General features: G+C 42.2%; 1 protein-coding gene across 1 annotated transcript in view; it reads left to right on the top strand.

Annotated features, from left to right (window-relative positions):
• The first annotated feature begins 3981 nt into the window (after positions 1-3981).
• Positions 3982-27170, top strand: part of CCDC13 (coiled-coil domain containing 13) — a 108598-nt gene continuing 85409 nt past the window's right edge. The window contains exons 1-4 of the mRNA XM_069095824.1: positions 3982-4204; positions 5164-5312; positions 17158-17300; positions 24905-24994. Of these exons, the coding sequence (XP_068951925.1) occupies positions 3984-4204; positions 5164-5312; positions 17158-17300; positions 24905-24994 (603 nt within the window). The 5' untranslated portion in view covers positions 3982-3983. The remainder of the gene's footprint in view (positions 4205-5163; positions 5313-17157; positions 17301-24904; positions 24995-27170) is intronic.

Raw genomic sequence — 27170 nt, 5'->3', positions numbered from 1 at the left:
TGCCCTCTGGAATATCATATTCCAAGCCCTTCGATCCCTCAATGTAGAAGCTGCCAGATTCTGGGTTATCCTGATTGTGTTTCCACAATATTCAAATTGTTTCTTCCTGGCTGCTTGTAATATTCTCTCCTTAATCTGGGAATTCTGGAACCTGGCTATAATATTCCTAGGAGTTTTCTTTTGGGGATATTTTTCAGGGGGTGATCAGTGGATTCTTTCAACCTCTATTTTGCCCTCTGGTTCTAAAACATCAGGGCAGTTTTCTTTGAGAACTTCCTGGAGGATGATTTCTAGGTTCTTACTTTGATCATGGCTTTCAGGTAGTCCAATAATTTTTAAATTCTCTTTCCTGGATCTATTTTCCAGGTCAGTGGTTTTTCCCATGAGATAGTTCACATTGCCTTCTATTCTTTCATTTGTTTGGATCTGTTTAACAGCATCTTGATTTCTCATATAGTCATTAGCTTCCATTTGCTCCAATCTAATTCTGAAGCGATGATTCTCCTCAGTGAGCTTCTGAGATTCTTTTTCCATCTGGCAAATTTGGCTTTTTAAGGCATTCTTCTCCTCATTGCCTTTTTGAGCCTCCTTTGCCATTTGAGTCAGTCTGTTTTTTAAGGTATTATTTTCCTCAGTCAGGCTGTTGACTCTCATTTCATAATTTTCTTGCATTGTCCTCATTTCTCTTCCCAATTTTTCCTCTACTTCTCTTACCTGCTTCTTAAGGTCCTCTATGACCTGTAACCAGCTTGTATTTTCCTTTGAAGCTTTTGGTACAGGAGTTCTGACTTCACTGTTTTCTTCCTGTTCCATGCTTTGCTCCTTTTTGTCCCCAAAATAGGAGTGTAATGTTGGAATCTTCTGTCTCCTTTGTTTCCTTTGCCTGCTGCTTTTTCCACTCAATTACTTGACTTTTGGGCTTTTTGCCACTGTAAGACTGCCTCCAGACAGGGGAGCTTTCGTCCCAAACACTGGGGTTTTCTCAGCTGCTGGATGTATTAGATGGGTGCCCTCTCTGAGGTCTCCCTATGCTTTGGCAAGCTGGACACACACCCCAGGACCTCCACCCTAGACTGCAATCCAGATCCAAGCAGGTTAAAGCAAGAGTGATTACCCCTCAGACTGATTCTTGGTCCCCCTACACTCTGCAGGCCAGGAGCTGAAGCTGCCATGTGGCACTGGCTGGCTCTGCCGGTGTCTCAGAGGCTTCTCGCCCTGGGGGTAAAAACCATGAACTCCCACTTACTGGTCCCAAAGTCCAGATTGCACTGACCTCTTACTTTGTCCTTTGCATCTATGTGTTGATAAATCTGGAAACGGCCACAGCTGCTGCTGATCTGGAGTCCCTCTGGCCGGTGGCTGGTCAGACCTGCCCTGGGGCTAAAGCCTCGGTGTGGGCTGTGCTTGGCTCCCAGAGCGCTGTGCTGCTGTCCTCAGCGGGAGGTTAGCTTCTCTGTGTCATTTTGTGGGTTCTGCAGCTCCAAAGTTTGTTTAGAGTCCCCTTTTTACATGGATTGAGGAAGGTGGAAGCCAGAGCCGCGGAAAGGTCGCGCTTCTACTCCCTCAATTGATAAATTTCTAAATAGATCCATTTGGGGTTTTCTTGGCAAAGATACTGAAATGGTTCTCCATTTCCTTCTGCAGCTCATTTTACAGATGAGGAAACTGAGACAAATAGGGTAAAGTGACTTGTCTAGGGTCACACAGACTGTCTGAGGCAAGATTTGAACTTCCTGATCCCAGACTTGGAGCTCTATCCACTGTGCAACCTAGCTGCTCACATTACCTACTTAATCAAGTTTAAATTCCTTTAACTGGCATTGAAGGGCTTCTACAATCTGGCACAACTCTATCTTTCCAGTCTCATACCCTAGTACTTTCCTCCATGTAGTCTATGCTCTAGCCAAACTGAGTGACATTCTGTCCTCTGAACATGCCTTATCTAAACGACATCTCAGACCTCTTCCCCCTCTCTTTGAACAGAACATAGTAAGTCAATTCCTAATGTTTGGTGAACTGAATTAGATATGGAACATGAGAAATAGAAAAGACTATGAGATTAATTGGGGAGACTGGGAAGGGCTCACTCAGCTTGTACCTCTCCTCCAAATGTCAGAATAGCAGGGGTTGAGCCAAATTTTTATTTTGTATCTCCCCTAGCACTTGGTGTAGTGTTTTATATGTGGCAGGTGTCTGTTAATGAATGACAATAAAATTAGGACATATCTAATTCCTATAAGGACTTTAAGGTTTATAAAGTGTTTCTCAAAATAAGCCAGCAAGAGTAGGTAGCGTTATTGTCCCCTTTTATAGAAGAGGAACTACAGCTTAGCAAGGCTAAGTGACTTACTTGATCATGGTGACAGACCCAATAAGAGATCAGACTGAGATTCGAACCCAGGTTTTCTGATGTCTAACCCAATGCTCTTTCTCTTCAACTACACTTTTTTTACCTAGTTAATATTAGAACACTTAATACATACTTGCTAACTGATTGTAAATGAATCTGTTCTAATGAGGTGCTATATGATGGATTTTTGTGATCATTTTGTTGAGGTTTTCAGAAAGTTTTGAATTTATCAGAATAAGAGCTATTTTCCAATTGATAAGTGGTCAAAGGATATGAAATGATAGTTTCAAAAAGAAGAAATCGAAGTCATCAACAGCCATATGAATAAACACCCCAAATCACGAATAATTAGAGAAATGTACAGTAAAGACAATCTGAGATTCTGTTTCCCAGCCATCAGATTGGCAAAGTTTACAAGAAAGAAAATTACAATTGTTGGAGGCTATGTGGAACACAAGCACATTTATGCCCTTTTGGTGGAGCTGTGAATTGGTCTAGCTGTACTCCAAAAGTTAATAAACTGTGCATATCTGTTGACCCAACTATAAATACCAATGCTAAGTTTATGCCCCAAAGAAATCAAAGGTAGGGAAGAGGATACCCCATGTACAAAAATATTTATAGCCTCTCAACTGGAAACTAAGGGATGGAAGCCAACCCGCTGGGGAATAGTTGATTAAGTTATGACATATGAAGAATAGAATATTATTGTTATAAAAAAGGCAAAGGGGATGGTTTAATAACAATAATTGTAGCTAGCATTTATATGGCTTTTACTTGCACTTTACCATTATTGTCTCATTTGAATCTCAGAACTACTCTGAGAGGTAGGTGCTATTACAATCTTTGTTTTATAGTTGAAGAAATGAAGACAAACAGAGGTTAAGTGACCTGCCCAAGGACACACAGCTAAGAAGTGTCTGAGGCTGGATTTGAATTCAGGTTTTTCTGACTCCAGACCCAGGACTTTATCCAATGAACCACCTAACTTTTGGTTTCAAGGAAACCTGGAAAGATTTGTCTACACTGAAAAAGAGTGAAGTGAACACAACCAGGAGAACAAGTTGTAACAATCACAACACTGACAACTTTGGAAAATTTAAGAACTTTGGTCAACACAATGACCAACCATAATTCCAGAGTATGCAATGGTGAAGCATGCTCCCCACAGAGAGATGAAGAACTTGGGGTGTAGTGTGAGATACTTTTTTGGACACGGCCAATTCAGAGATTTGTTTTGCTTTGCTGTATATAAAGGATTTTATCTTTCTTTTTCTTTTTTTTTCCGGTGGGGTGGATGAAGGTGTGATAGAGAGAAACTAGGTTTTTTTAAATTAAAAAAATATAAATTTGAAATCTTAAAAAAATCTAATAAAGAAATTTTCAGGGTGGCTAGGTGGCGCAGTAAGTAAAAGCACCGACCCTGGAATCAGGAGGACCTGAGTTTGGTTCTGGCTTCAGACACTTAACACCCACACAAAAAAACTAGCCATGTAACTTTGGGCAAGTTACTTAACCCTAATTGCCCTCCAAAGGCCAAAGAAAAAAAGTTTTCAGAAAGCATCATCTAAATTCTCTGATTCTCTTATTAATCAACTTCCTGGTTGTATTTTGTTTTGTTTTTTAGTACATAATGGAATCTGAAGAAGGGATGCATGAGAATTTACGGCTTCAGTTTAAGGCTTTACAGGAACAGCAGCACAAAAGGTTACAAAGACAGCTGGAGAAAAAAAGGGAAAAACATATGAGCCTCAAAGGAGGTGGAAATGACCCAAAGGCGACATTTGGAATCCAGAATGAGTTAAACTTGCTTCGAGAGGGTGGGCAACCAGCCAAAGATACCTTCAGCCAAAGGTAAATGGACACATGTGCCCAGCAAATTTCCATGAGGAGAAATATGAAGTTATGGAAGAAAGAGGGAATAAGAGAAATGGTGGAAGATATTGGTTCCAAAATCATTATGTTTAGGGTTTTTTTTTTTCTTCTAAGTACGAGAGATTGATTTCAGTGTAGTATTTGCTTTTAGTGTTTGGTACATTTGATTGAAGGCCTGTGCTCTGTTTACATAATTTTGTACAAATGTATTTGTGCAGCATTTAAAGTCAAATTGAAATGAATGCTCATTATGATTTTGTTTATTCACTTGATTTCCTCTGTGGAAAGAAGAGTGTTTTGCATTAAAGAAATATGTTCAGCATAATGTTAGTGGGTTTCCCAGGAGCTGATTGGTTTTAATATGATGGTATGTTTATGAGGCTTCTTTAAAGCTCATCCTCTATCATTTTCCCTTTTGCCCTTTGCCCTTTCCTTTTTGCCTCAATCTTCTCAGGATGTAACCACACACAAATGAACTCTGGCTTCTACATAAAGTTCAATGGAGGTCCTTTTTTGTTTTCTTAGTATGCTGTGATTGATCTTTGTAACAGCAGGAGGGATTGCTATCCTTGTCATTTTCCCTAAATGTCTCTCAAGGTCTCATTGCATTCATTCAATACTAGAATGATCAGTGATCATTCAAGTTTGGGTTTGGGTGCTTCCACCATGTCTTCTGGCTCTTTCTGTGTTGTGACTAAAAGCATTCATTTATCACCTGCTGGCCAACCCTCTGGTGGTGACCTTCTCTGAGTTTAATGAGGCTGGGTCTCAACTGACAGATACACAGTCCGTTTGGAACCTTTCTAATTTGGGAGGAACTGTGTGTTGTTTTGAGATAATTTGAGAACATGGATTCCTTTCCACATCATGGGGATTCACTGAAGGAGAATGTTAGTGGAGGAAACAGTAAATGGAATAATGACTGGTTTGACTTGTAGGTTGCTTGAAGAAGAGATTGAACAACTCCATGAACAACTCAGAGAAATTGTAGATGAAAATGGAAGATTGTATAAACTGGTGAAAGAAAAGGATTTTGAAATAAAACACCTCAAGAAGAAAATAGAAGAAGACCGATGGGCTTTCACAGGTAGGGCTGCAGAACTTGGAAAAATGACTTAACTTCTTATCTGTGAGATGAAGAATTTGTACTACATGGTCTGTCTCTTCTAGCACTTATGGACTAGTGCTAGACTAATCTGACTCCATGAGTTTACACTGCAAGTCCATGTGTATCATGGGTCACATAGCTCGGTGGTGGTGGTAGAGCCAGGATTAGGACCCTAGCTCCTGATACCTTGCCCAGGGTTCTTTACTGGGGCCATATAGTATGTGTATTGGGGTATGTGAGAAATTGTGTGTGTGTGTGTGTGTGTGTGTGTGTGTAAGAGGGATACTTCCCTGCAATAAGGAAGTCAGGGGAAGTTATAACTTGAGCTATCACTGCTTCAGAGAAAAATTGTCTCAGTGATTATCTTTTGCAGCAAAAGTATACAGTAGATTGCAAATCTCATAGTCTAGAAATGTGATGGAGAAGGGCTACTATATGAGATGAGGAACTCTGGTTGGCTCTAAGACATTGTGCCTGTGGCTGAGCCCCATAGGAGGATAGGGGGAGGGGGAGGAGGGGAATAGTCAATATTGACCTCAGCAAGTTCTGACCTTCCTCAAGGGAAGCCCAGTTTGCCCCAGTATTTCCTTGGCATTGCAGAGTCATAAGGGATGAAAAGTCTTAGTACTTGAAGGGATGTCAGTCATAATTTGGTCCAACTCCTTCATTTCACAGATGAGGGAACTGAGAACCAGAGAGAGAGAACAGGTTAAAAGTTTTTCAAATACTGCTCAGTAAATACTTTCAGCTGACTCCCTGAAGGGGCATTAGGAAGTGTAGTATAGTGGAAAGAATGCTGGTTTCTGAGTCAGAAGATCTACTTTCTAGTCTTGGTTTTCTTACTTTTACTTGCTGCTGGGAGAAATTGCTTTCCCTCCATGAGCCTCAGTTTCCTCATCTGTAGAATGAGAAATCCATGCTAGATGATCTCTAAGGATGAAATTCTGTGTTTTATATTATAAAGGATCTTCTGGAAAATGTGTGTAGGAGTGGCCCAGGCAGGAAGGCTTCCTGGTCCATAGTTGCCCTCTCCTCTTTCCTTCTTTATATGCCTTATTTTCTTAGTTTCTTCACATTTTTGCTTACTCTACTTCCATAGCTTCACCAGCCTTTTAGGACCCAATGAATCCCCTCTTTAGCTAGATCAGATTGTAGAAATCTCTTCCTCTTATGTCAGTGGAAACAAAATGAGACCTTACTCTAGACTAGACCTAGGGTAAGGTGAGAACTAAGGATAGAGGGTTATTATTGAAGCCAATAGCAGAGTTTCTATGACAGGGAAGAGAAGAGAAACCCCTTGGTGGGGGAAGAAGGAAGGAGAGTCTCTGTGGTCACCCAGGTGGGCTGAAGGAATGGACAAGTATAAACCAGAGAAAGCATGTAATGCTTGCAGTATATGGTTTAGAGAGTCTTTATTCTCAGAATTTCAAAGTATTAATAGAAAGAAAACCTGATGACATTCATATAAATGATAGAGGAATCATTACATGTGAGAGACATTTAGGATTTTAAGGCTTATGCTCCAAGATCCCCAAACAAATCTGGAAATAGCAAACATATCTCAGTGCTGGTCATGTGCAAAATTTTAGGTAAGTTGAACCTTACACAAGTGAAGGTATGATGGTTGGTTGTTGTCCTTCAGTGCTTGAAGAGAACCGAAATGATGTCACTATGTTGGGGTAAAGGCACAGTATATCCAACTGTGGCTGATCAGACCAGTCCAAGCTCAGAAGGCTCTGCCTTCTGTCTGGCACACATAGTCCATGTGAACATTTGGATTGGAGAGGTCTCTAAATTTGTGCATCCTACAATTCTTTTGAAGAGTATGACCAAACTGAATAGCAATGAACTGGCGTGTATGTACATGCAGTCATGATAGACTGAAGAGCTCTTCATTAGGGGTATTTCATGACACTTGGTCCTTTGTAAAGGGGACAGTGTGATGTGTGGTATGGTGTGGTATGCTGCTCATGGAGTCAAGCAGTCTGAATTCAAATCCTGCTTCTAATACTCACTAGTTGTGTGCTTATGGGTGAGTTGTGCCACTTTTCAGATCTCTTTGTCCTTGCCTTGTTTTACTTCCCTCGCAGGATTATTGTGAAGAAAACTTGAACACCTTAAAGTGTCACATAACCGAGAGCTATTATTATTTCTAGGCTCTTTTTTTGATCATGGCTTTCAGGTAGTCCAATAATTTTTAAATTACCTCTCCTGGATCTTTTTTCCAGGTCAGTGGTTTTTCCAGTGAGATATTTCACATTGCCTTCTATTTTTTCATTTGTTTGGATCTGTTTTTATAGTATCTTGATTTCTCATAAAATCATTAACTTTCATTTGCTCCAATCTAATTTGGAGGGAATGATTCTCTCCATGGAATTTTTGAAATTCCTTTTCCATCTGGTCAGTTTGACTTTTTAAGGCATTCTTCTCCTCATTGGCTTTTTGGGCCTCTTTTACCATTTGAGTTAGTCTATTTTTTTTTTTTTTTGCTTTTTGGAGGGCAGTTGGGGTTAAGTGACTTGCCCAAGATCACATGACTAGTTTTTGTGTGAAGTGTCTGAGGCCGAATTTGAACTCAGGTCGTTCTGACTCCAGGACCGGTGCTCTATTCACTGCGCCACCTAGCCGCCCCTAGTCTATTTTTTAAGATGTTATTTTCTTCAGTATTTTGGGGGTGTCCTTTAGTGGGCTGTTGACTCACTTTTCATTATTTTCTTGCATCACTCTCATTTCTCTTCCCAATTTTTCCTCTACTTCTCTTACTTGATTTTCAAAATCCTTCTTGAGCTCCTCCTGGGACCAGTTCATATTTTTCTTGGAAGCTTTTGATGCAGGAGTTCTGACTTTGTTGTCTTCTTCTGGTTCCATGTTTTGATCCTTTTTGTCCCCAAAAAAGGATTCTATGGTCTGATTGTGCTTCCTCTGCTTGCTCATCTTGCCAGCCAATTACCTGACTTTTGAACTCCGTGCCATGGTAAAACTCTGCTTCCAGAGTGCAGAGAGCTGTGTCCCAAATTGCTGGGGCTTTTGCAAATGTTGTCAGAGCTATGAGGAGGATGCCTTCTCCACAGCCACCACAAGCTCTGGCATAGTGGCATTTCTCACCCCAGGACCATCACCTAACATAGCAACCTGGATCCAAGCAGGTCAAAGCAAGAGCAATTACCCTCTGAATGGTCATTTGGACCCCCTATGATCTGCAGGCGAGGAGCTCTGGAAGCAGCCACATGGTAGCAGCTGCAGCCAAGGTGCCTCTGCCACCTCTCGCCCTAGGGGTAGGGGCTGGACTCCCACTCTTCTGTCACCCAGTTCCAACAGAGTTCTCTACTAACCTTTTACTTTCTCTTTGGCATTTATGGGTGGAGAAGTCTGTAAACCACCACAACTGCTGGTGATTCACTATCCTGAAGTCTGCTCTGGCCTGTCTGTGCTGCTGGTCAGAGCTGCCCTGGGTCTGGGCCCAGGTGGCTCAAGCGGGACTGTGCTTGGCTGCCAGCTCGGTGTAATAGACCTTTCCTGTCATCCTGCCAGGCTGCCTTCAGTGGGAGATTTGTTTCTCTCTGTCACTTTGTGGGTTCTGTAGCTCTAAAGTTTGTTTAGAGTCATTTTTTAGGTATTGGAGGTTATTGGAGCAGGAGCTTAAGTAAGTTCCTGCTTTTACTCCGCCATCTTGGTTCTGCTCCAAAATCAAGAGCTATTATTATTAATTCAGTAAAAAGAACCCCTGAAAGGTCTCTCTACATATATCATGGCTGCTTAGAAAACTTCTGTGCACCCATATAGTGTTTAGCTGGAAGGAACCCACGGATGAGGCCGTACAGAAGGCAAGCTGAGGCCAACATCTATCACTTAGCGCTGTACTTGTTCCCTCTCATCAAAGCTAGGATCAACCCAGACAGATGCTTTGCAGTGACTGATTATTGGAGCAATGGGCTGGATATGATGTGGGACAGCACTGAGACTGTCAGCAAGAGCAATGTGACTGAAATAATAAATGGCATCCTTTGCTGGACGTTCTTAGTGCTTTGATTAGCTGGTCTTTCATCAGTCAATCAATAAATGGAAGGGAGAGATTTGCTTTTCTTTACCCAAATGTCCTGAATACTTCAAAAGGAACCCTAATCACTACAAATATAACTAAATCCAGCATTGTTTTGTGTGTGTGTGTCTGCTATGTACTGATTTTTCTTCTCCTTTCTAGAGGAGATACAATGTTTACAATTTATTTATTTCTTTTTAGTTTTCAGCATTCACTTACATAAGATTTTGAGTTTTGAATTTTCTCCCCCACTTTCTCCTCCCCCCTCTCCAAGACAGTGTACAATCTGATATTAAACATATTTTCCAGAGAGATACAAAGTTTTGCTAAGACATTTATGGATTTCATAGTCCAGAAGTGAGATAAGCAATATAGTACAAAATCTTTTTTTTTTTTTAAAGCAATCGGGGTTAAGTAACTTGCTCAAGGTTACACGGCCAGTTATTTCTGGGTGTGGTGCTGAGTATCTGAGCCTGGATTTGATCCAGGTCATCTCGACACTGGAGCCAGTGCTCTTACTTGCTGAGCCACCTGGCTGCCCCCATAGTACAAAATCTTAAGAAAAATGCTATATGAAATCTGGTAATTGAGGATGGAGGAGAATGTTGTTTCTGTGTGGTGGGGGATCAGAGAAGGCTTCCTGAAGAAGAGGCCATTTGAGTTTGACTTTAAAGAATGTGTAGGAATTCAAAAGGCAGAGAAGTGAAGGGAGAACACTCCAGTCACAGAGAAAAGCTTAGAATGCATGAGCTTTTAAAGGGTAGTGATAGGAAAGCACAAGGGGGTCCAGCAGCTCAATTTTTCCGGATTATGTAATCCATAGAAGGGAAGTTAAAACAGAAGGGCCTTGAATGAATTACATGACCAGATCTCTACATCAAGAGCCTGGATCTGGTTGAGTGTGAAGGATGGATGGTTCTCTGCCACCAACCAGGCAACACCATATTCCTGCCCCCCCCCCCCAACTCTTTTCCTCCTTACCGCCCCACCTTCACCCCCACAGAGTGACTGGAAGACTGGGAGTTTTGTTATTCATTTGCTATTACTTACCACTATTATCCCTAACAATTTTCCGTGACCTGTGTCTCTCCCTATCCCTATGTTAATCAGCAGCCACACAAGAGAAAACCATACCCAATCTTTACCTCTGTTTTCCCATCCCATTTTCCCCTGAACTAAGTAAAGGGTACGTACGTTTGATTACAGTAAGATTGTTGATCCCTTTTGAATTGCTTTCCTTTAGAAAAGCAGATCAAAGAACCTGTTCTAGCAGCCCTCCTGCATGCTGGTGATATTGGTCTTAGACCCCCATAGCAGCTGCAAGTAGCATTGCTCTTACAATGCCTCACTCTTCTTAAATCTGATCTTTTCCTGATTCATTATCTTGTCCTATTGATACTCATTCTTTGTCAAGCCTCACCTTTGGATGACTCTTACCATTTGCTCCTCATGCTGTTAAATGGAGCTGACATCTCACAGCCATGCTTACTGGGTACATCATGTATTAATGCTGTCCAACTTCAACTGGACCCTCACTGAAGAAAGGCAATGCTTTTTTTGTTTGTTTTGGTGGGTTTTTTGTGTGAGGCAGTCTGGGTTAAGTGACTTGCCTAGGGTCACATAGCTAGTAAGTGTCAAGTTTCTGAAGTCATATTTGAACTCGGGTCCTCCTGACTCCAGCACTGTTGCTCTGTGCACTTTAGCACCTGGCTGCCCCAAAAGGCGGAGCTTTTACTCCTCCCTAACCTCTTCCTTTTCTCACTCTTCTCAGAGGCTATTCTTTACCTTTTCTTTGCTCTTCAAGGCTTCCCCACTCTCTTAGCTGACCTCATCTCTTAGTTTTCTTAGAAAATTGTCTCCATTCAACATAAACTCCATCTTTTCCCCTTCATCTCAAAATTCCTTGACATCATGCTTTACTCTCTTCTTGTTTTCCCCATTCTGCGAGGATGAGGTGGCTCTTTTCCTTAGGAAAACCAAACTATATGTGCCTTTGAATCCTACCCCTTTCAGGTTCCCCAGCAGATTGCAACCTCAATCATCCTTCCCTCTAATCTTCAATATCTCCCTTTATTTAATGGTTCCTTAAATACTGTCCTCAAACCTACTCAAATCTCCTCCATCCTTAAAAAAATTCACTAGAGCCCAACAATCCCTTAAACTACTGTTGTATATCTTTCCTAGGGAAACAAATATCTATGCTCCCCAACTCCCTTTTCTTTCCTCTCACTTTGTAATCTGACCTCATGACTCTCTGAAACTGCTCCATCCAAAGTCACTGAAATCTTACATCTTACATCAAAGTTACTTACAATCTCTTAAAGCCCAGATTTCCCCCCCGTCTGCTGCCATTTGACATGGCTGACTACCCTTCCCGCCTGGAGAGTCTCATCTTTCTGGGTCTTCATGGTACTACTTGATGCTGGTTCTCTTCCTCCAGTCTGTCTAATGGTTAGACAAGTGCGATCTCAAGTGCAGCCCTCTGACTGAGTCCAAACTTCACAGAACAAATTCCATTCATAAAAGGATTTGTTCTGTAAAACTTGTACTTAGTCAAAAGGTTGCACCCAAGGACCTAGAAGGCCACGTGTGGCCTTGAGGCTGTGGGTTCCCCATCCCTGGGACTCTAACCATTCCTCAGTCTCCTTTGCCAAAGCTCTGCCCAGGGCCTTCTGCACTGTCTCTCTTTGTGACCTCATCAGTTCCTGTGGGTTTAATTATTACCACTATGCACATGAGTCACATCTATATATTTAGCCTCACATTGTCCATTGCCTATTGGCTATTTCAAACTGGTGTCCAGGGTGCATCTTAAACTTGACACGTCCAAAATAGAACTTATCTTTGTTTTTGTCAAAGGGACCGCCATTTTTTAATCTCCCAAGTTTGAAGCCTTTGCTCATTTTCTACTTTTGGCTCACTCTCTAGTCTGCTCCACCTCTACACTGACTTCTTGGTCCCCTGAGGGACAGTTCTACCCTGAAGTCAACTCAGTGAATGGTGAGTCCCTGCTTGGGACTGACATCTCATGAGAAGATCCAGCCATATCACTCACTTTCCACTTCTAGCTCACTCTCCAGTTTGTTATACCTCCACCACAGCTGCCAGGTCCCCATATGGGGTCCCCTCCTTATCCCTTTCAGAATGTAAGCTCCTTGAGAGTATAGAACACTTAGTTTTCTTGTTTTTGTATCTCCAATCTTAGCACAGTATCTGACATATAATAAATGCTTCTATCTATCTATCTGTCTATCTATCTATCTTTCTCTCTATCTCTCTATCTTCTATCAACCTACCTATCATCTATATCTCTCTCTATCATCTTTCTACCTATTTATCTCTTGTCTGTCTGTGTGTCTACCTCTCCATTTGCCTACATTCTCCTTGACTCACCATCTCACATCACCTGTCCAGTTGCCAAATCTTGCAATATATTTTTTTTCTCTGCTACATGTCTGGCATCCATTTTCTCTCTACTCACATAACTATCACCTTTCATCACTTCTCACTTCAGTTAATTCAACAGCCTTAATTGGTTTTCCTGCCTCAAGTCCCTCTCCACTCCAGTCTATCCTCCACACTGCTGCCACAGTTTAATTGCAGATCTGACCATGTCTCCCCCCTACTCAATTGAGTACAATAGCTCCCTGTTGTCTCTAGGATAAATAGATTTTCTTAAAAACAAAACAAAACTTTATAGACCTTCACAATCTGGCCCAAAATTGTATTTCCAGTCTCATTTTGTATTACCTACTCCCTCCGCCCCCAACACTCTGGAATTCAGCCACACTAAATTCCCTTTGTTCCTCACATGGGACACTTTGAACAGCAAGTGTGCCCTCTATATTGTTATATTATTCCAGGAGGTAGAAACTTAAAGCCATGAAAACAAAGCATTTTGTAGGACTGCTTAATTGGCATTTCACATTTCACCTCAGCTCTGCACTGTCCATCCACAATTACCCCTACCCTGTCTTCTGGCAAGGCTGGCCAGGGACAGAGCTCCTTCCCTGATATCAGTCAACTTTGTTCAAGGGTGCTAGGACTTCTGAACCTTTCAGATTCCCAAGGTGGCCTCCAGGGTTGGAAATGTCCATCTCATGGCTGCTGTTTGGTCACTTATAATCAGACAAAGAAACATGAAGCAAAAGAGGAAGTTGGGGTTCTGAGATCCAGCCTCCAGCTTGCTCTGGTGGGACATATTCTTTAACCACTCTGGGCTTCCAGACAAAGGCAGCCCCTTGCCTCATTCCACATGCACAGAGGCTTGAGTTAGTAGCCCTGACATGATCTGCAGCTGGGAAGAGGAAAGAGGGACAATGGGCAGGCCATTGAGCTGTGTTCTCTTTCTCCTGGAATTCTTAGAAGCTCCTAGGGGGGTTCTGGTGCACATTTTCTGGTGTGGTCCAAATATGCCTGTTCCCATGCATGCTTCCTGGGCCAACTATACAAAGGAAGCCTCCTTTGCTGCTGGACTTGGTTGAGGGGGAGAGGAAAGGCCCTGTGTAGGAGGAAGCACTGAACCTGAGCTTTGAAGTAAGGTCAAGAGGGAGGGCATGGGGAACAGCCTGGGCAAAGGCTGTTTGTAACAAAGAGATGGTAGATGGAATATCAAGTATTAGGAATAAAAAGAAAATCAATTTGGCTAGATTGTAGAGTGTGTGGAGGGGATTAGTATCTCACAAGTTTAGACAGGTATAGGTGGGAGTCAGTTGTGGAGGGTTTTAAATGCCAAACAGAGGAGTCGGTATTTGATCCTAGCTTATTGAACAGGGGAGTGGCACAGTTAAATCTTTGCTTGCAACTATCACTTTGGCAGCTGCGAAAGATACATCCTAGAGGGAGGAGACTTGAGGCAGAGAGACCAGTTTAGGAGGCTGCAATAGCAGACAGACAAGAGGTGATGAGTGCCTGAAATAGGGTAGTGACCTTGTGAATGGAGAGAAGAGACACAGATGGGGGTTGGTGGGGAGGCATAATGGACAGCATTTGGTAAGAGATTATAAACCCAGGTGATAGGAAGGACAGAGGTACCTGGACAGAAATAAGGAAATGGGAAGTCAGAAGGGAAGGGATCAAGGACACATGTGGGAATATTAACCTTAGCAAGGAATGAGATATATTAATAAACCTATAATAATAGGGGGAAATAGTAGAAAGAATATTGCATCTGGACCCAGGAGACCGGACTGGAATCCTGGTTTCTTTGTCACTTTGAGAAGTCCACTTATCCACAAGGACCTCAGTTTCCTCATATGTAAAATAAGAGGTTGGGCCAGAGAAAGGGGTCCCAATTTTTTTTCAGTCTGTATACTCCTTGGCTTTTAATAAACCTGTATTCCCCACCCCCGCTTTTTTGTTGTTGTTGTTGCTTTTTTTGGAGGGCAATTGGGGTTAAGTGACTTGCCTGAGGTCACACAGCTAGTTTTTGTGTGAAGTGTCTGAGGTCAGATTTGAACTCAGGTCCTCCTGAGTCCAGGGCTGGTGCTCTATTCACTGTGCCACCTAGCCTCCCCCCCCCCCCCCGCCTTTTTAAAATATAAAAGCAACTAAATTCTAGAGTTTACCATGTACCAGTATATAGGAAATTTTTGAAAAAAAAAGATTAATTTTCATAAAGAAAACTCAAATTTGGAGGCGGCTAGGTGGCACAGTGAGCAAGAGTGCCGGCCCCAGAGTCGGGAGGATTTGGGATTGGTTCCGGCCTCAGATACTTAACACACACACACACACACACACACACACACAAACTGGCCTTGTAACCTTGGGCAAGTTACTTAACCCCAATTGCTTTAAAAAGAAAACTCAGATTTGTACATAGCAATATGTTTTACTATCATAAAGTTATTAAATATGTATCAGAACAGTCAAACAATGAGTGAGACCCTTAATTCTATTTCTTGTCAATCAGTAAGTTTTCTCCTTGGTATCATTTTTGAAGGCAATCCCTACATATCATGTTTGGTTTCCTATTTGTTTCTTGCTTTGAATTTGACTAGGAACAGAACTGAGACAAGTTGTTACACACAGAAATAAACCTCTGTGGGCATGTTTAGTAAGAATGGTATATGCTTCTCTAAGAGCACACCCCAGATTATGTAAGTTCATTGACCAGAAACCAATTAAGGACTTCTTGTTTGCTCTTTTCTTTTTTTCATTGGGTTGTTGTCACTGATTTTTTTTTCTCCCAGCTCAACAGGAAAAGGTTTTCGTATCCCAACATTCTTCTGCTTTGGGTCAGGAGGAATTATTCCTTCAACTGTCTTTCAAAATGTTTAGATGCTATATGACCCTCCCTCTCTTCCCGCCTCTCCTCACCTCCTTGCTGCTCTTCCTCCAGTCCACTGTTCTGAACAATACCATTTTGGAACATTTTAATAGGATAATATTCTTACTTACCCCATATTCCCCTTGCCTCCTTGACACGCTCCTGGTATCCCTGGTGGTATCTGCGGGACTAGATGATGTATAAGGTTCCCTCCAGCTCCAAATCCTGTGAAATCTGGGCTGTGGTTGAGTGTGACCATCTTCCACCAGGTGGCACTCTCAGTCTGCACAGCGATGTAAAGTCAGCCTGCAAAATCTTGGGAGCTCACTAATGAAGGCATTATCAGCATTGGAGGGAACCTAGGAGATCCCCTAGGCCAACACTTATGTTATGCAGATAAAGACACTGAGGCTCCCCGATGGCAGGGGTTTGTCTGAGGTTTCCCAGGAAGCGAGTGAGAGCCAGAGGATTCGAATCCAGAGTTCTTGGCTTCCAGCTCCAGTTCTGTTTTCCCCATTATGTTGTGCTTCTTTTCAAAGTTGCAACTTTAATTTCTGACATCACAGGTGTTGTGCTGTAGTGGGAAGAACACAGGATTGAAGAGTACTCGGGCTTAGGTTCACATTCCAGCCCGACTATTAACTAGATGGATATAGCGTTTATCAAGTACTTGCCACGTGCCAGGCACTGTGCTAAACACTAAGGTTCTTACCCCCTGGTAGCTTACACTCTAAGACAGGAGGCAATACCTATAGCTAGGAGCCTGGAATGACTTGGGGAAAATATGGAGGAGGAGGAAGAGGAGGAGGAGGAGGAGATGATGATGGTGATGATGGCTGGAGAGGGCAGGCATGGCTGAGGTCCTTCCTAAAGTAGGGGTCATAGGACCTAGGCTGACATCACATCACAGACCTACTACCAACTACCTAGAACAACTTTGCTGACATCTCTGGTCTCCAATTTTCTCATCTCCAGAATGAAAGGATTGGACTAGATGATCTCTGAATCTTCTAGCATTGAATTTTCTCTCCTATTACTTTTCTATTTTAAAGCTGGAGTCTATAGGATCCCAAAACAATCATGTTTACATTCAAAGGATGCACCACCCATAGCTTTCATTGACATGATACAGTCAGTCAGTGGAAAGAATAGAAGTCTTAGAACCAGGAGAATCTTGGAACCTATCTATACTTGAGTCTGGGCTCTAAAACTTAGCTGCGCAAGCCACTTCTTGAAGATTCAATTTCCTGTCCTATAAAGTGAGGATAATAGTCTTTGCCCTCCTTAATATATGGAGTCTTTAGGGGAAGGATGCTTCTTCTCCTAAGAAATGGCAGCTCTTGGATTGCTGTGAATTGCCTGAAGAGCTCTGATCTCTGCCTACTTTATGGGGTTAATGTGTGCTGTAGAGTCCCAATAGAGGACTCAGCCTGAGAAATGCCAGAGAAGAGCTCTGGGGTTCAGTATCTGAGAGGGCCCTGTTTTAACTGGCCTTCTTGTTCTCTCATTTTATCCAGGGACAGCTGGTTTGGCTGGAGATGTAGTTGCGACCAAGATTGTGGAGCTGTCTAAGAAGAACCGAGACTTGACAGCTGAGACAGAAGGCGAAAAAACCAGAGTGAAACAACTGAACAACCGAGTTCGAGATCTGGAAAGAGAAGTGAGGTGTTTTGATCATTTCAGTGCCTTGAAATCATTCTGGTGATGCTGGAGGACTTTCTCTGCCTGAGTTCATTTCCTTTGCTGTTCTTCAGCTTGCTCTAAGTTAGCTGGGTCGGTGGCAGTTCTCTCTGCAGGCACCAAGGGAGCCTACCAGAGAGGACCAGAAGGGGACAATGAAACAAGATGAATAGCCAGCCAGCCGTTCTAATTGCTAATTGGCTTCAGAAAATGCAAGTGTAATTTCTTTAGTTGCCATTTCACTTTACTATGCCTTGTGGTTTTTTGTGTTATCTGCTCATCAGAATCTAATGTGAAATTCTCTTTTATTATAAGCAAAGGCACCTCCAAGTGGATCATCTTCCCCTAGTCATAAGGATAATAAGCTAAGTCAAGCAGGACTCTCTTAGAGTACATTTGGGCTTGGGCTTAATTCTGGGGTTCTGGGTTTTTTTAGTTGCCTACGATACAAATGTATTAAACATTGACTGTGTGCTGAGTTCTATGTTCAGTGTTAGGGGAGATTAAAAAAAAAAAGAGCAAACAATTTCTGACCTCAAGTAGCTTATAGTCTAGTAGAGAGACAAAATAGATAACTACATAACATCAAGTGGAAATTGCATTAGGGGACAAAGATTATCAGTAAGGAGTAGAGTGGGTAGAAGACAATCAGGAGAAGCTTCCAGCTCGATAACGAACTTTTACTGAATATCCAGTATTTTCCAGCCACTGCTCTAGGGGCTGGGGACACCAAGAGAAAAAGAAGACAAGCCCTGCAAATCTTCCCAAAAGAGGTGATATTCGAATTGTTTTTCAAAGGATGAATAGGAATTTAATGGGCAGCTAGGTGGTGTAGTGATAGAACTCTGTGCCTGGAGTCATGAAGATCTGAGTTCAAATCCAGCCTCAGACCCTTACTAGCTGTGTGGCCCTGAGCAAGAAGCTTAACCCTAGTTGCCTCAGTTTCCTCATCTGTCAAATGAACTGGAGAAGCAAATGGCAAACCATAGAATTCGAACACAGCCAGCACAGGATTTGTTTGCTTTTATCCTGGCCTGCTTTTAAACAGGTGGGCCACCTGACATCATGATCCCTATCTATGTGGTATTCCAGCCCCCCAAGTACCACCTCAGGCATCATCCAAGGGTATCATCAAGAAGAAGTACCAGAGGGGTAAACTGTGTTCCAGAAAGAAAAGGAGGGTATATCCAGGTGGAAGTACGCACAAAGTTTTAGAAGGAAAATTCTACAGGGCCTGGTAAAAAAGGCCAAATGTCTGGATGGCTGGAGTTGCAACCCTAAAGGTGAGGGGTTATTTGGGCTGACTGTCAGAATTAATACTGTCAGCAGCAGAGCTATGAGTAGTGAGCTGATGAAGCCTTATCAAAGGGAGGACAGTGGTCTGGCCAGGCTACTCACATATAGATGGACTGCTCTGGGCTGCCATCAGAAGTACAATATAGCACCCTGTGGTAGGGTATTGGAAGGAGAGCAGAGCCTTGAAATTATGGTGCCTTGTAATAATACAAGCTGACTTTTATGTAATGCTTTAATGTAATACATTATTCCATTTGAACCTCACAACTACTCTGTGAAGATGACATTATATTACTTTCCCTATTTTATAAATGAGGAAGCTGCAGCCAAGTGTTACTTAACTCATGGTCACTGTAAGATATCAGGGATAGGATCTGAATTCAGTTCTCTCCGTAGTAGTTTTAGTTCCTTTCTGAGAATCAGTCAGACCCTGGCATGGTCTGAAGCTTTGGCGAGGCCATGGACTGGGTCTGCCATGCCCTATCCTGACTTAAATGCACTGCTGAAGCTGTGGCTTAGACACCAGACTAGAACTCAGGCCATGGGTTTGTAGAACTTGAAGGGACCTCAGAGATTATCTAGTCCAACCATCTCATTTTTGTTATTATTCAGGCATTTTTCAGTCATGTCCAACTCCTTGTGACCCCATGTGGGGTTTTCTTAGCAAAGATACTGGAGTGGTTTGGCATTTCCTTCTCCATCTTATTTTAGAGATAAGGAACTGAGGTTAACTTGCCCAGGGTCACATAGCTAGGAAGTGTCTGAGTCTGGATTTGAATTCATGAAGATGAGCCTTCCTGCTTCCAAGCCCAGTGCTTTATCTACTGTACCACCCAGCTGCCCCATCTCATTTTACAGCATGGGAAACTGATGTCCAGAAGGGGGAAAAGGTCTTGTGAAGCACCATAAGTAGCAGAGCTTGGATTCCAGCCCAGGGCTTCTGTCTAATTCTCCCACACTGTCTCCTGACTCCCAGTCCAGAACTCTTTGCTCTACAGTGTGGAGGCACCACAAGAGCACTATCATCAGCTTGTTTTGTTTGGTGGCTTTTAGGAGACCAGATCTCTGGTCTCTTTGAGCAGGGACGAGGTTGTGGTTCAAGCAGCTAAGATATGACTTAAGAATATGCCCTTTGATGGGCCCCACGCAACACCACTCTACAACCCTTGTCCTATAAAATCTTCACTGTTGGAAAGAATATTGGTGGGAGAAATAAAAAAGAAACCTTTGCTCTCTTTAGGTGGTTCCACTTCAGGCTGTGCTCATAGACCTATCCTGCGGCTAAATGGAGGATTCATGTCAATCTGATGCTTTTCAGCTGCATTGCAGTTAACCTCCAAATCACCATGTCCTTGGGCCGGAAGGAGCCTTGGGAGGCTCTTCAGAACAAGCTGCATCTAAACCTTTTGGGAAAAATCATCATGCTATACTAAAACAAAAACAAAGCCTCCAGGGAAATTCTACAACCTTCCCCTGTCTCAATATATGTAGTAAGGAAATTCCATAGGCACACCTAAATTTTAGTTTGAGTGCACTCTATTAAAGTGAGCCCTTTTCTGTCTAATGGCTCTGAACTGATAGGTTTATCTGTCTTGGTGTCAGTATGGGCTCACCACTTTCTAGATATGTGGCCTTGGGCAAATCACTTGGCCTCTCTATGTTTCAAGCTGTGAAATAAGGAAGATGATTCGTGTATTACCTTCTTCATATGGTCATTATGAGGTTCAGGCTGAATGAAGCAAAAAAAAAAGTGATAGACAAAGCTAGTGAATAGGATCTTGGCCTTCATGAAGAGAGGAGAAAACTCTGTCCTCTGCCCTGGTCAGACCACATCTAGGGTATTGTCAGCTGTTCTGGGCACAGATCCTTTTGGAAGGATCATTAAGAAGGAGCATAGAGGAGGGCAACCGGAATGATGAAAGCCTTGGAACCCTGCTGTAGGAGGATCAGCTGGAGAAATGGGAATATTTAGCCTAGAGAAGAGAAGGTATGGCTGTGTCATCACCTACTCAAAAGCCTGAGGGATTAGGGTTGTTCTTTTTTAGATCTGATGTCTGGAAAATCTTCCTAGCATTTAAAGTTGTCCAAAAGTGGGGTACGCAGCCTCAAGGGGTGGTGAATATTAAAGAAAAATCACTTGTTGGGTAGGCTCTACTGAGGACTGGATGGCCATGAAAGTCTTTTACAACTCCAAAAAAAAACTGTGATTCTGTGAAATGAGGAGATGTCTCCAAAGCACTTTCTAAACTTTAAAATGTTATCTGAACACTAGCTCTCACCATCATCATCTGCTTCCATAACTCCATAGACTTAGATCTGCTATACATTTGCATGAGCTGGTGGGGTAGATGCAATTCCTCTTTGGCAGCTGACCCTCTGGTGATGAGCCTTCCCATTTGGAGCTGGGCTGATGCTTGGATGACATTCAGTCTATTTCTGGACTTACATCTGAAGTCTTTCCAGCTCGGTAGAAACTGTGAAAGCTTGTGCTTTATTAGCATTACTTTTGAGAGCCCAGAGTCCTCTCCCCACCCCAAGGACATGTCAGAAGAGGATATTGGGGCAGGGCTAAAGGATAAATTTTCTTATTTTTAATCATTAAGCATTGCTTGGGGTTTATTCTGAAACTGGTTCCCAGTGTGATACATGAAAAGTTTGAGAGACAATAGTTTCTGGGTAATTAATCATTTTATTGATTATTGATAGCAGATAATTAATAAAAGAGGTCAGTAGCACTCTCAAATGCCAAAGACCTGTCATGGTGGCTTCTTGACGGAAGAGTGGGTGTTTCTGACAGGCAGCAATAAACTCTGACTGGTTAACAATTATTGAGAAGAATGAATGAAAGGCAGATCTATTTTTAATGAAGAACTGGGGGACATAACTCAGACCAGAACACAATAGGCTGGATTTGACCCAGATTAGATTTTCTTTCTAAAGTTTTTCTTGCTGGGTGGGGCAACAATTGCACCTAAATAAGAAGGATTAAGTGGGAGTTTGGGGCAAGATCAGAGATCCCCTTGAAAGACTGGACTTTGAAATAGAAAAACCTGGATCTCCCCAATAATTGGTTAGTTAATATGAGAGAAATAATCATTTCTCTCACCTGGGAGGTGCTAATTGTTTCAATAGACTATGCTGCGTAGAGTATTGAGATAGGAAGTTATTTTGGACACTTCTGATGAAAGGACCTTACAGATCATCTAGTCTAAAGTGCTTATTTTTTGGAGGAGAAAACTGAGGCCTAGAAGGGCAAGTGACTTGTCTAAGGTCACATAACTGGGAAGCAGCAGAAATGAGGCTGCAGCTCAGAGTACTCCTTACCGGGTATCTCTTTGTGGTTTCAGTCCTTAAGTATGATGGAGAATCAAGGTGTAGAGGAAAGAGGGCTGGACTCAAGGTAAAATCTCAGCTCTGACACTAGCTTGGTAACTTTGGGCCATGCTTTACCTGGGCGAGTCTCACCTTCCCCAGCTGTAAAATGTGAATAACAATACTCTTCACATTGGGGATATTTTGAGTAATGTGCTTTGTAACCCTTAAAGTGTTATGGAAATGAGAGTTAAGTCTAAGGAGGTTGGTTTTCCCTCCTGCTTAGTTCCTTTACTAAATCTTCATCCTTCAGGCTCTCCCCCTCCAAACCCAATAGACCTTGCCTCCTACCTGAATGCAATCTGAGGTCATCTAACAGGAAGCCTTTCCATATCACAAAATTTCTGTGTCCTCAGCCGTCCTCTCCTCTCCTTCAGTTTCTGAGGAGGTTGCTTACATTAAGGCAAGGCTAACTGTGTCTTTGACCTTTGCCCCTCTTTTCTCCTTCAGGACCTCTCTTCATCTCTCCCTTACATCTTAAATCTCTTCCTCTCTAGTGACTCCTTCCTTCTCCTCTGCCAGAAAACATGCTCAATTTTCCCACCCTAAAACAAAACAACAAAACCATCTTTCTTCACCCTGCTGCCTTCTTGGGCTGCTGACGATCTTCTTCCTTTCACCAATGCATTTCCTACATAAATAGTATGCCCTTCCAGCTTCTTCCTCACCACTCTTCATCCCTGACAACCTGGCTTCTGGTCTTACAGCTTTCCTGTGTCAACTGTGAACCAGGCTCCTCCCCTACAGGATACTTTAGGTTCCCATCTGACCCTGAAGGGCCATTACCTCCTTTTGGCTTATGCCCCAACCCTTCAAACTCTGGGGAAAACCTCCTGAATAAAACTTAGGTATGACTCTTGGGTTTTTCCCCAATATGGGTGACAGGGTACCCAACTCCTTCCTAACTCAATATATGATTATTACACATAGCACAACCTTACTTCACCCATTACAGAGAGTGCACAGGATGCGAAGAAAGGAGGAAGGAAACATATTGATTAAGCTTCTACTCTGTGCCAGGCACTGTGCTAAATGTTTTACAAACATTATCTCATTTGATCCTCACAACAACATTGGGAGGTCGGTGTATTGTTGTCCCCATTTTGCACTTGGGCAAGTATCTAAGGCCCAATTTGAACTCAGATCTTCCTGACCCCAGGCCCAGTGCTCTATCCACTGCACCACCTAGCTTCTTCTCAGTTAAGAACTCACAAGAGCCCATGAACAAATACAGAAAAATAAAGGAAGTCAGTGGCTCACTTCACTGCCCTCTCACCTGTTCCCTTCCTCTTCCTGGCCAGAAGGTTATGACACTATAGAGGAACGCCAAAGAAATATTTCCCATTCACTTCGTCCCTCCTGTGTGAGCTCACCCTGCAATGGCAAAGTGGGTGAGAGTTGGTCCAAATCTCTCGCTTGGATGCATCTCCCTAGAGTAGGGCATCAGTCCTTCTTATCTCTTGAGGATCCTCTCTCTTCTCCAAGCATGTTATTGAAGAAGTCTTCTTCCTCAGGAAGGCTAGTACTGAACTCTCAAATTCAGGAATTCTAGATCTCCTGGGAACTCTAGAACTTGCATGGAAAGGCCAGTCTCAGGAACTGTGGTCTTTAACCTAAGCTCAGAAAAGGACAGGAAGGCACCCAAATACCGGAGATCTAGGAATGCTCTTCATAGGCTGTCCCAGGCAAGCAGAGGCCACTTGTCATACGCTTCTCCTGAAAATTACTGTTTTCTGCTCCTAGGCAATAGGAGGGAGAAGTCGTGCCTTTCTATCCCCTTTGCTGTGCTTGAGTCTGAAAATCCCAAGAAGAGAGTGTGCTGAAGAAAGGGGTGAGCCATTCCTAGAGCCTGCTCTTATAAACAATGGGGGTAGGAGGACTTTTTGGACAGACACCCTTCTCCCTTGGCTCTCAGTCACCAATCAGTCTAGCTTTGGACATAGCTCAGTAACTAGGACTGATTGGAGGAGCTCCCTAAGTCCTCCCAACAAAGAGTACCATCTTTAACTTTTCCCTTACCCATCCCATTATTTACCAAGTAAAGAGGGAGAGTATCAGTTTCACTAACAAAATATATTTTTCAGCCATTCTCATCCTTCCTATTTCCACTGCCATCATTCTAGATAAGGCCCTCATTCTCTTTTGCCTAGATTCTTGCAGTAACATCTCTATGAGTCTTCATTTTTTTCCCACTCCCTAACATCCTTCGTGTCACAGCTAGAAGCATTTTCCTGATTCATATATCAGATCACACCATTCCCCAGCTCAAAAACTGTTCTTACTTACCAAATGAAAAGCCCAAACGCCATAGCTTGGTATTTAAAGAGGATTGGAGGGGCGGCTAGGTGGTGCAGTGAATAAAGTGCCGGCCCTGGAGTCAGGAGGACCTGAGTTCGGTTCTGGCCTCAGACACTTAACACACAGGAAAAAAAAAAAAAAAAACAACTTTTTTAACCTTGGCAAATTACTTAACCCCCACTGCCCTCCAAAAAAGGAAAAAAAAAAAAAAAAGTAAAAATAAAGAGGATTGGCACTGAAGAAAAGGTTTGTTGAATGAATGTTGTTGTTGTGTGTGTGTGGCTTTAAGTAGTTTAAACTTCATTTTGGTGGGTTTTTTTTAAACCATTGCCCTCTCTTACCACTTACCTCTCTTACCATTCCTCTTTTCCCTTTTCTGTCTCATCTTCTCCTGTATTCTTAATATAGGTGTTCTTGTCCAGCCTCTCTCATTGTAGTTTTTTGAAAAATAATAACATAACAATTATAAATATTCTAAAACCATAAAGTAAAAATGCAAATGCTAAGTTGTAAACCAACCTACCTCCTGCCCCCCACCCCCAACATCAAAGTGCTTTACTTTAGCTGGATAATTGCTGAATAGAATCAAATATTAAGTCAGATCATTTGCTTTTTCAGCTACAGGCAGCTTTGGCAAAGATCCAGGCACAAGGAGGCCGAGATTCAGTCACCAAGCAGCTCAATCCCAGGACAACAGAAGGAATCTTGGTATGAATTATGTTTTGACCTGAAGAAGACTCTGTGTCTTATTAATTTATATCTTTTTGTTGTGTTATTGCCTTCATTTGGGTGAAATAATTTATGTGTTTAAAACTCTTGTCTCATAATTATCTATAGTCTCTAAGAGGATTTCAGTAGATGTATGAATCATAGGGTCATAGATATGAGAATATTAAGGGTCCTTAGGGACCATCTAGTTGACTCCAGCACTGACTAGCTGTATGCCCATGCAGAAGTCATAACCTCCCCATGTGTAAAACTGGGGTAAGGATGCTTGTGCTGCCTGACTCAGAGGATTGTTCCAAAAAACAAACTCTCCTAACTCCTTAAAGTTTTCTCTAAACATGAGCTATTTTTATTGTCTTGTCCCACTCCCTCAGTTTACATGTAAGGAAATAAGGAGAACATGGGTCTCAAGGCTGTCAGATACCTGAGTTGAGATTTGAAATGAGTTCTGTTTCCACTATATTAGAGGCTCCCCATTGTTAAGGACCTGGTAATCATTCATACTTTAATATGAAAATATCTCCTGTTGTTCAGTCATGTTCAATTTTTTTGTGACCCCACGGGGGGTTTTCTTGGAAAAGATATTGGAGTGGTTTGCTGTTTCCTTCTCCAGTGTGATTAAGGCAAACAGAGGTTAAGTGACTCACCCAGAGTCTCACAGCTAGTGAGTGTCTGAGGCCTGATTTGAGCTCAGGTCTTCCTGATTCCAGGTCCTGTGCTCTATTCTCTTATCCATCTAGCTGCCTCTAGTAGAAGAGTATACCCCAGGGTTATTTTGAGGGGATGTGCTATAGTTACTATTCTTATTATGCCTTCTTAGTATATCTAGTAAATCCTTTTGTTGAGAGTTATATCTATTCTTGAGTGTTAAAAATATATACACTCAGGGGACACTCCAGAACCTAGGAATTGTAGCCATTTTCTGGGCATTTGACCTATTGAATGGAAATGCAACTTGGTGTTAACACTGTAGGGGTTTCATTCAGTACATATTTGGGTCCCCTATGAATTTCTAGGGTCCCATAGGAGTGATTCTCCATCTGGGACTTTCCTTATTGGATAACCTAGTTTTTCAGGGATCCACTAGAGAAAAGTTAGCATGTTTTTCCTTTTGTTTCAAGCTCTAATTGTATCACCCATTTTCCAGGGTGCTTGTTTTCAATTCAAATCAGTTTCTTTGAGATAACATCTGGATGGTTGTATACTTCGGTATTAATATCTGTTTATTACTCTACCCATTATAAATATGGGAACTAATATGAGCAGTATGGATTTTGTATCCTTCAAATACTGATGATGATGTTCAGTTATTTTTCAGTCATGTCCAACTCTTTGTGACCCCATTTAAGATTATCTTGGCAAAGGCACTGTAGTAGTTTGCCATTTTCTTCTCCAACTCATTTTATAGATGAGGAAATTGAGACAAACAAAGATTGGGTTAAGTGACTTGCCCAGGGTCACATAGCTAGTAGGTGTCTGAGGCTAGATTTCAACTCACAAAGATGAGCCTTCCTGAATCCAGGCCTGGCACTCTATCCATTGTACCACCTACCTGCCCAATTTGCAATTTGCCTAGAGCATAGCATTAAAGCTATTTGTGTTCATTTTTTGGGGGGGGACTTTTTGGACAGGGGAAGGTAGGGCAATTGGGGTTAAGTGACTTGACCAAGGTCACATGGCTAGTTTTTATGTTAAGTGTCTGAGATCAGATTTGAATTCAGGTCCTCCTGACTCCAGGGCTGGTGCTCTATTCACTGTGCCCCTAGCCACCCCTGTGTTCATTTTTTAAAAATAAATTTTATTAATGTTGATATTATTAATATGTCATCTACACATTCCCTATTGTCCCTCCTCCTTTCACTCTGAGAGAGCCCTTCCTTAACAAGTAATATTTTTAAAGACAAAGTCAGAAAGAAGAAAAAGTATCAGCAAAACTGATCTATACGTGGGAAAAGTCTGAAAACATGTGCAATGTGTTACACTCATAGACTTCCCATATCTGCAAAGGGGTGGGGTGGGAGTATCTTCTCATACCTTTTTTTTTTAGTCATAAATGTTTTTTGTAATTTTGAAAATTCACTTTTTGCTTGTGAATCTGTGTGTGTGTGTGTGTGTGCGCGCGCGCATGCCCGTGTGTGTTCATGGTCTTTCAGTTTAC

The sequence above is a fragment of the Petaurus breviceps genome, unplaced genomic scaffold, assembly GCF_028583685.1.
Source record: "Petaurus breviceps papuanus isolate PSGF00001 unplaced genomic scaffold, PetGlider_PUasm1.0 227, whole genome shotgun sequence".
In the NCBI taxonomy this organism is placed as follows: Eukaryota; Metazoa; Chordata; class Mammalia; order Diprotodontia; family Petauridae; genus Petaurus; species Petaurus breviceps.
The sequence above is the reverse complement of the archived record's forward strand: the minus strand, read 5'-3'. Positions and strand labels throughout refer to the sequence as shown.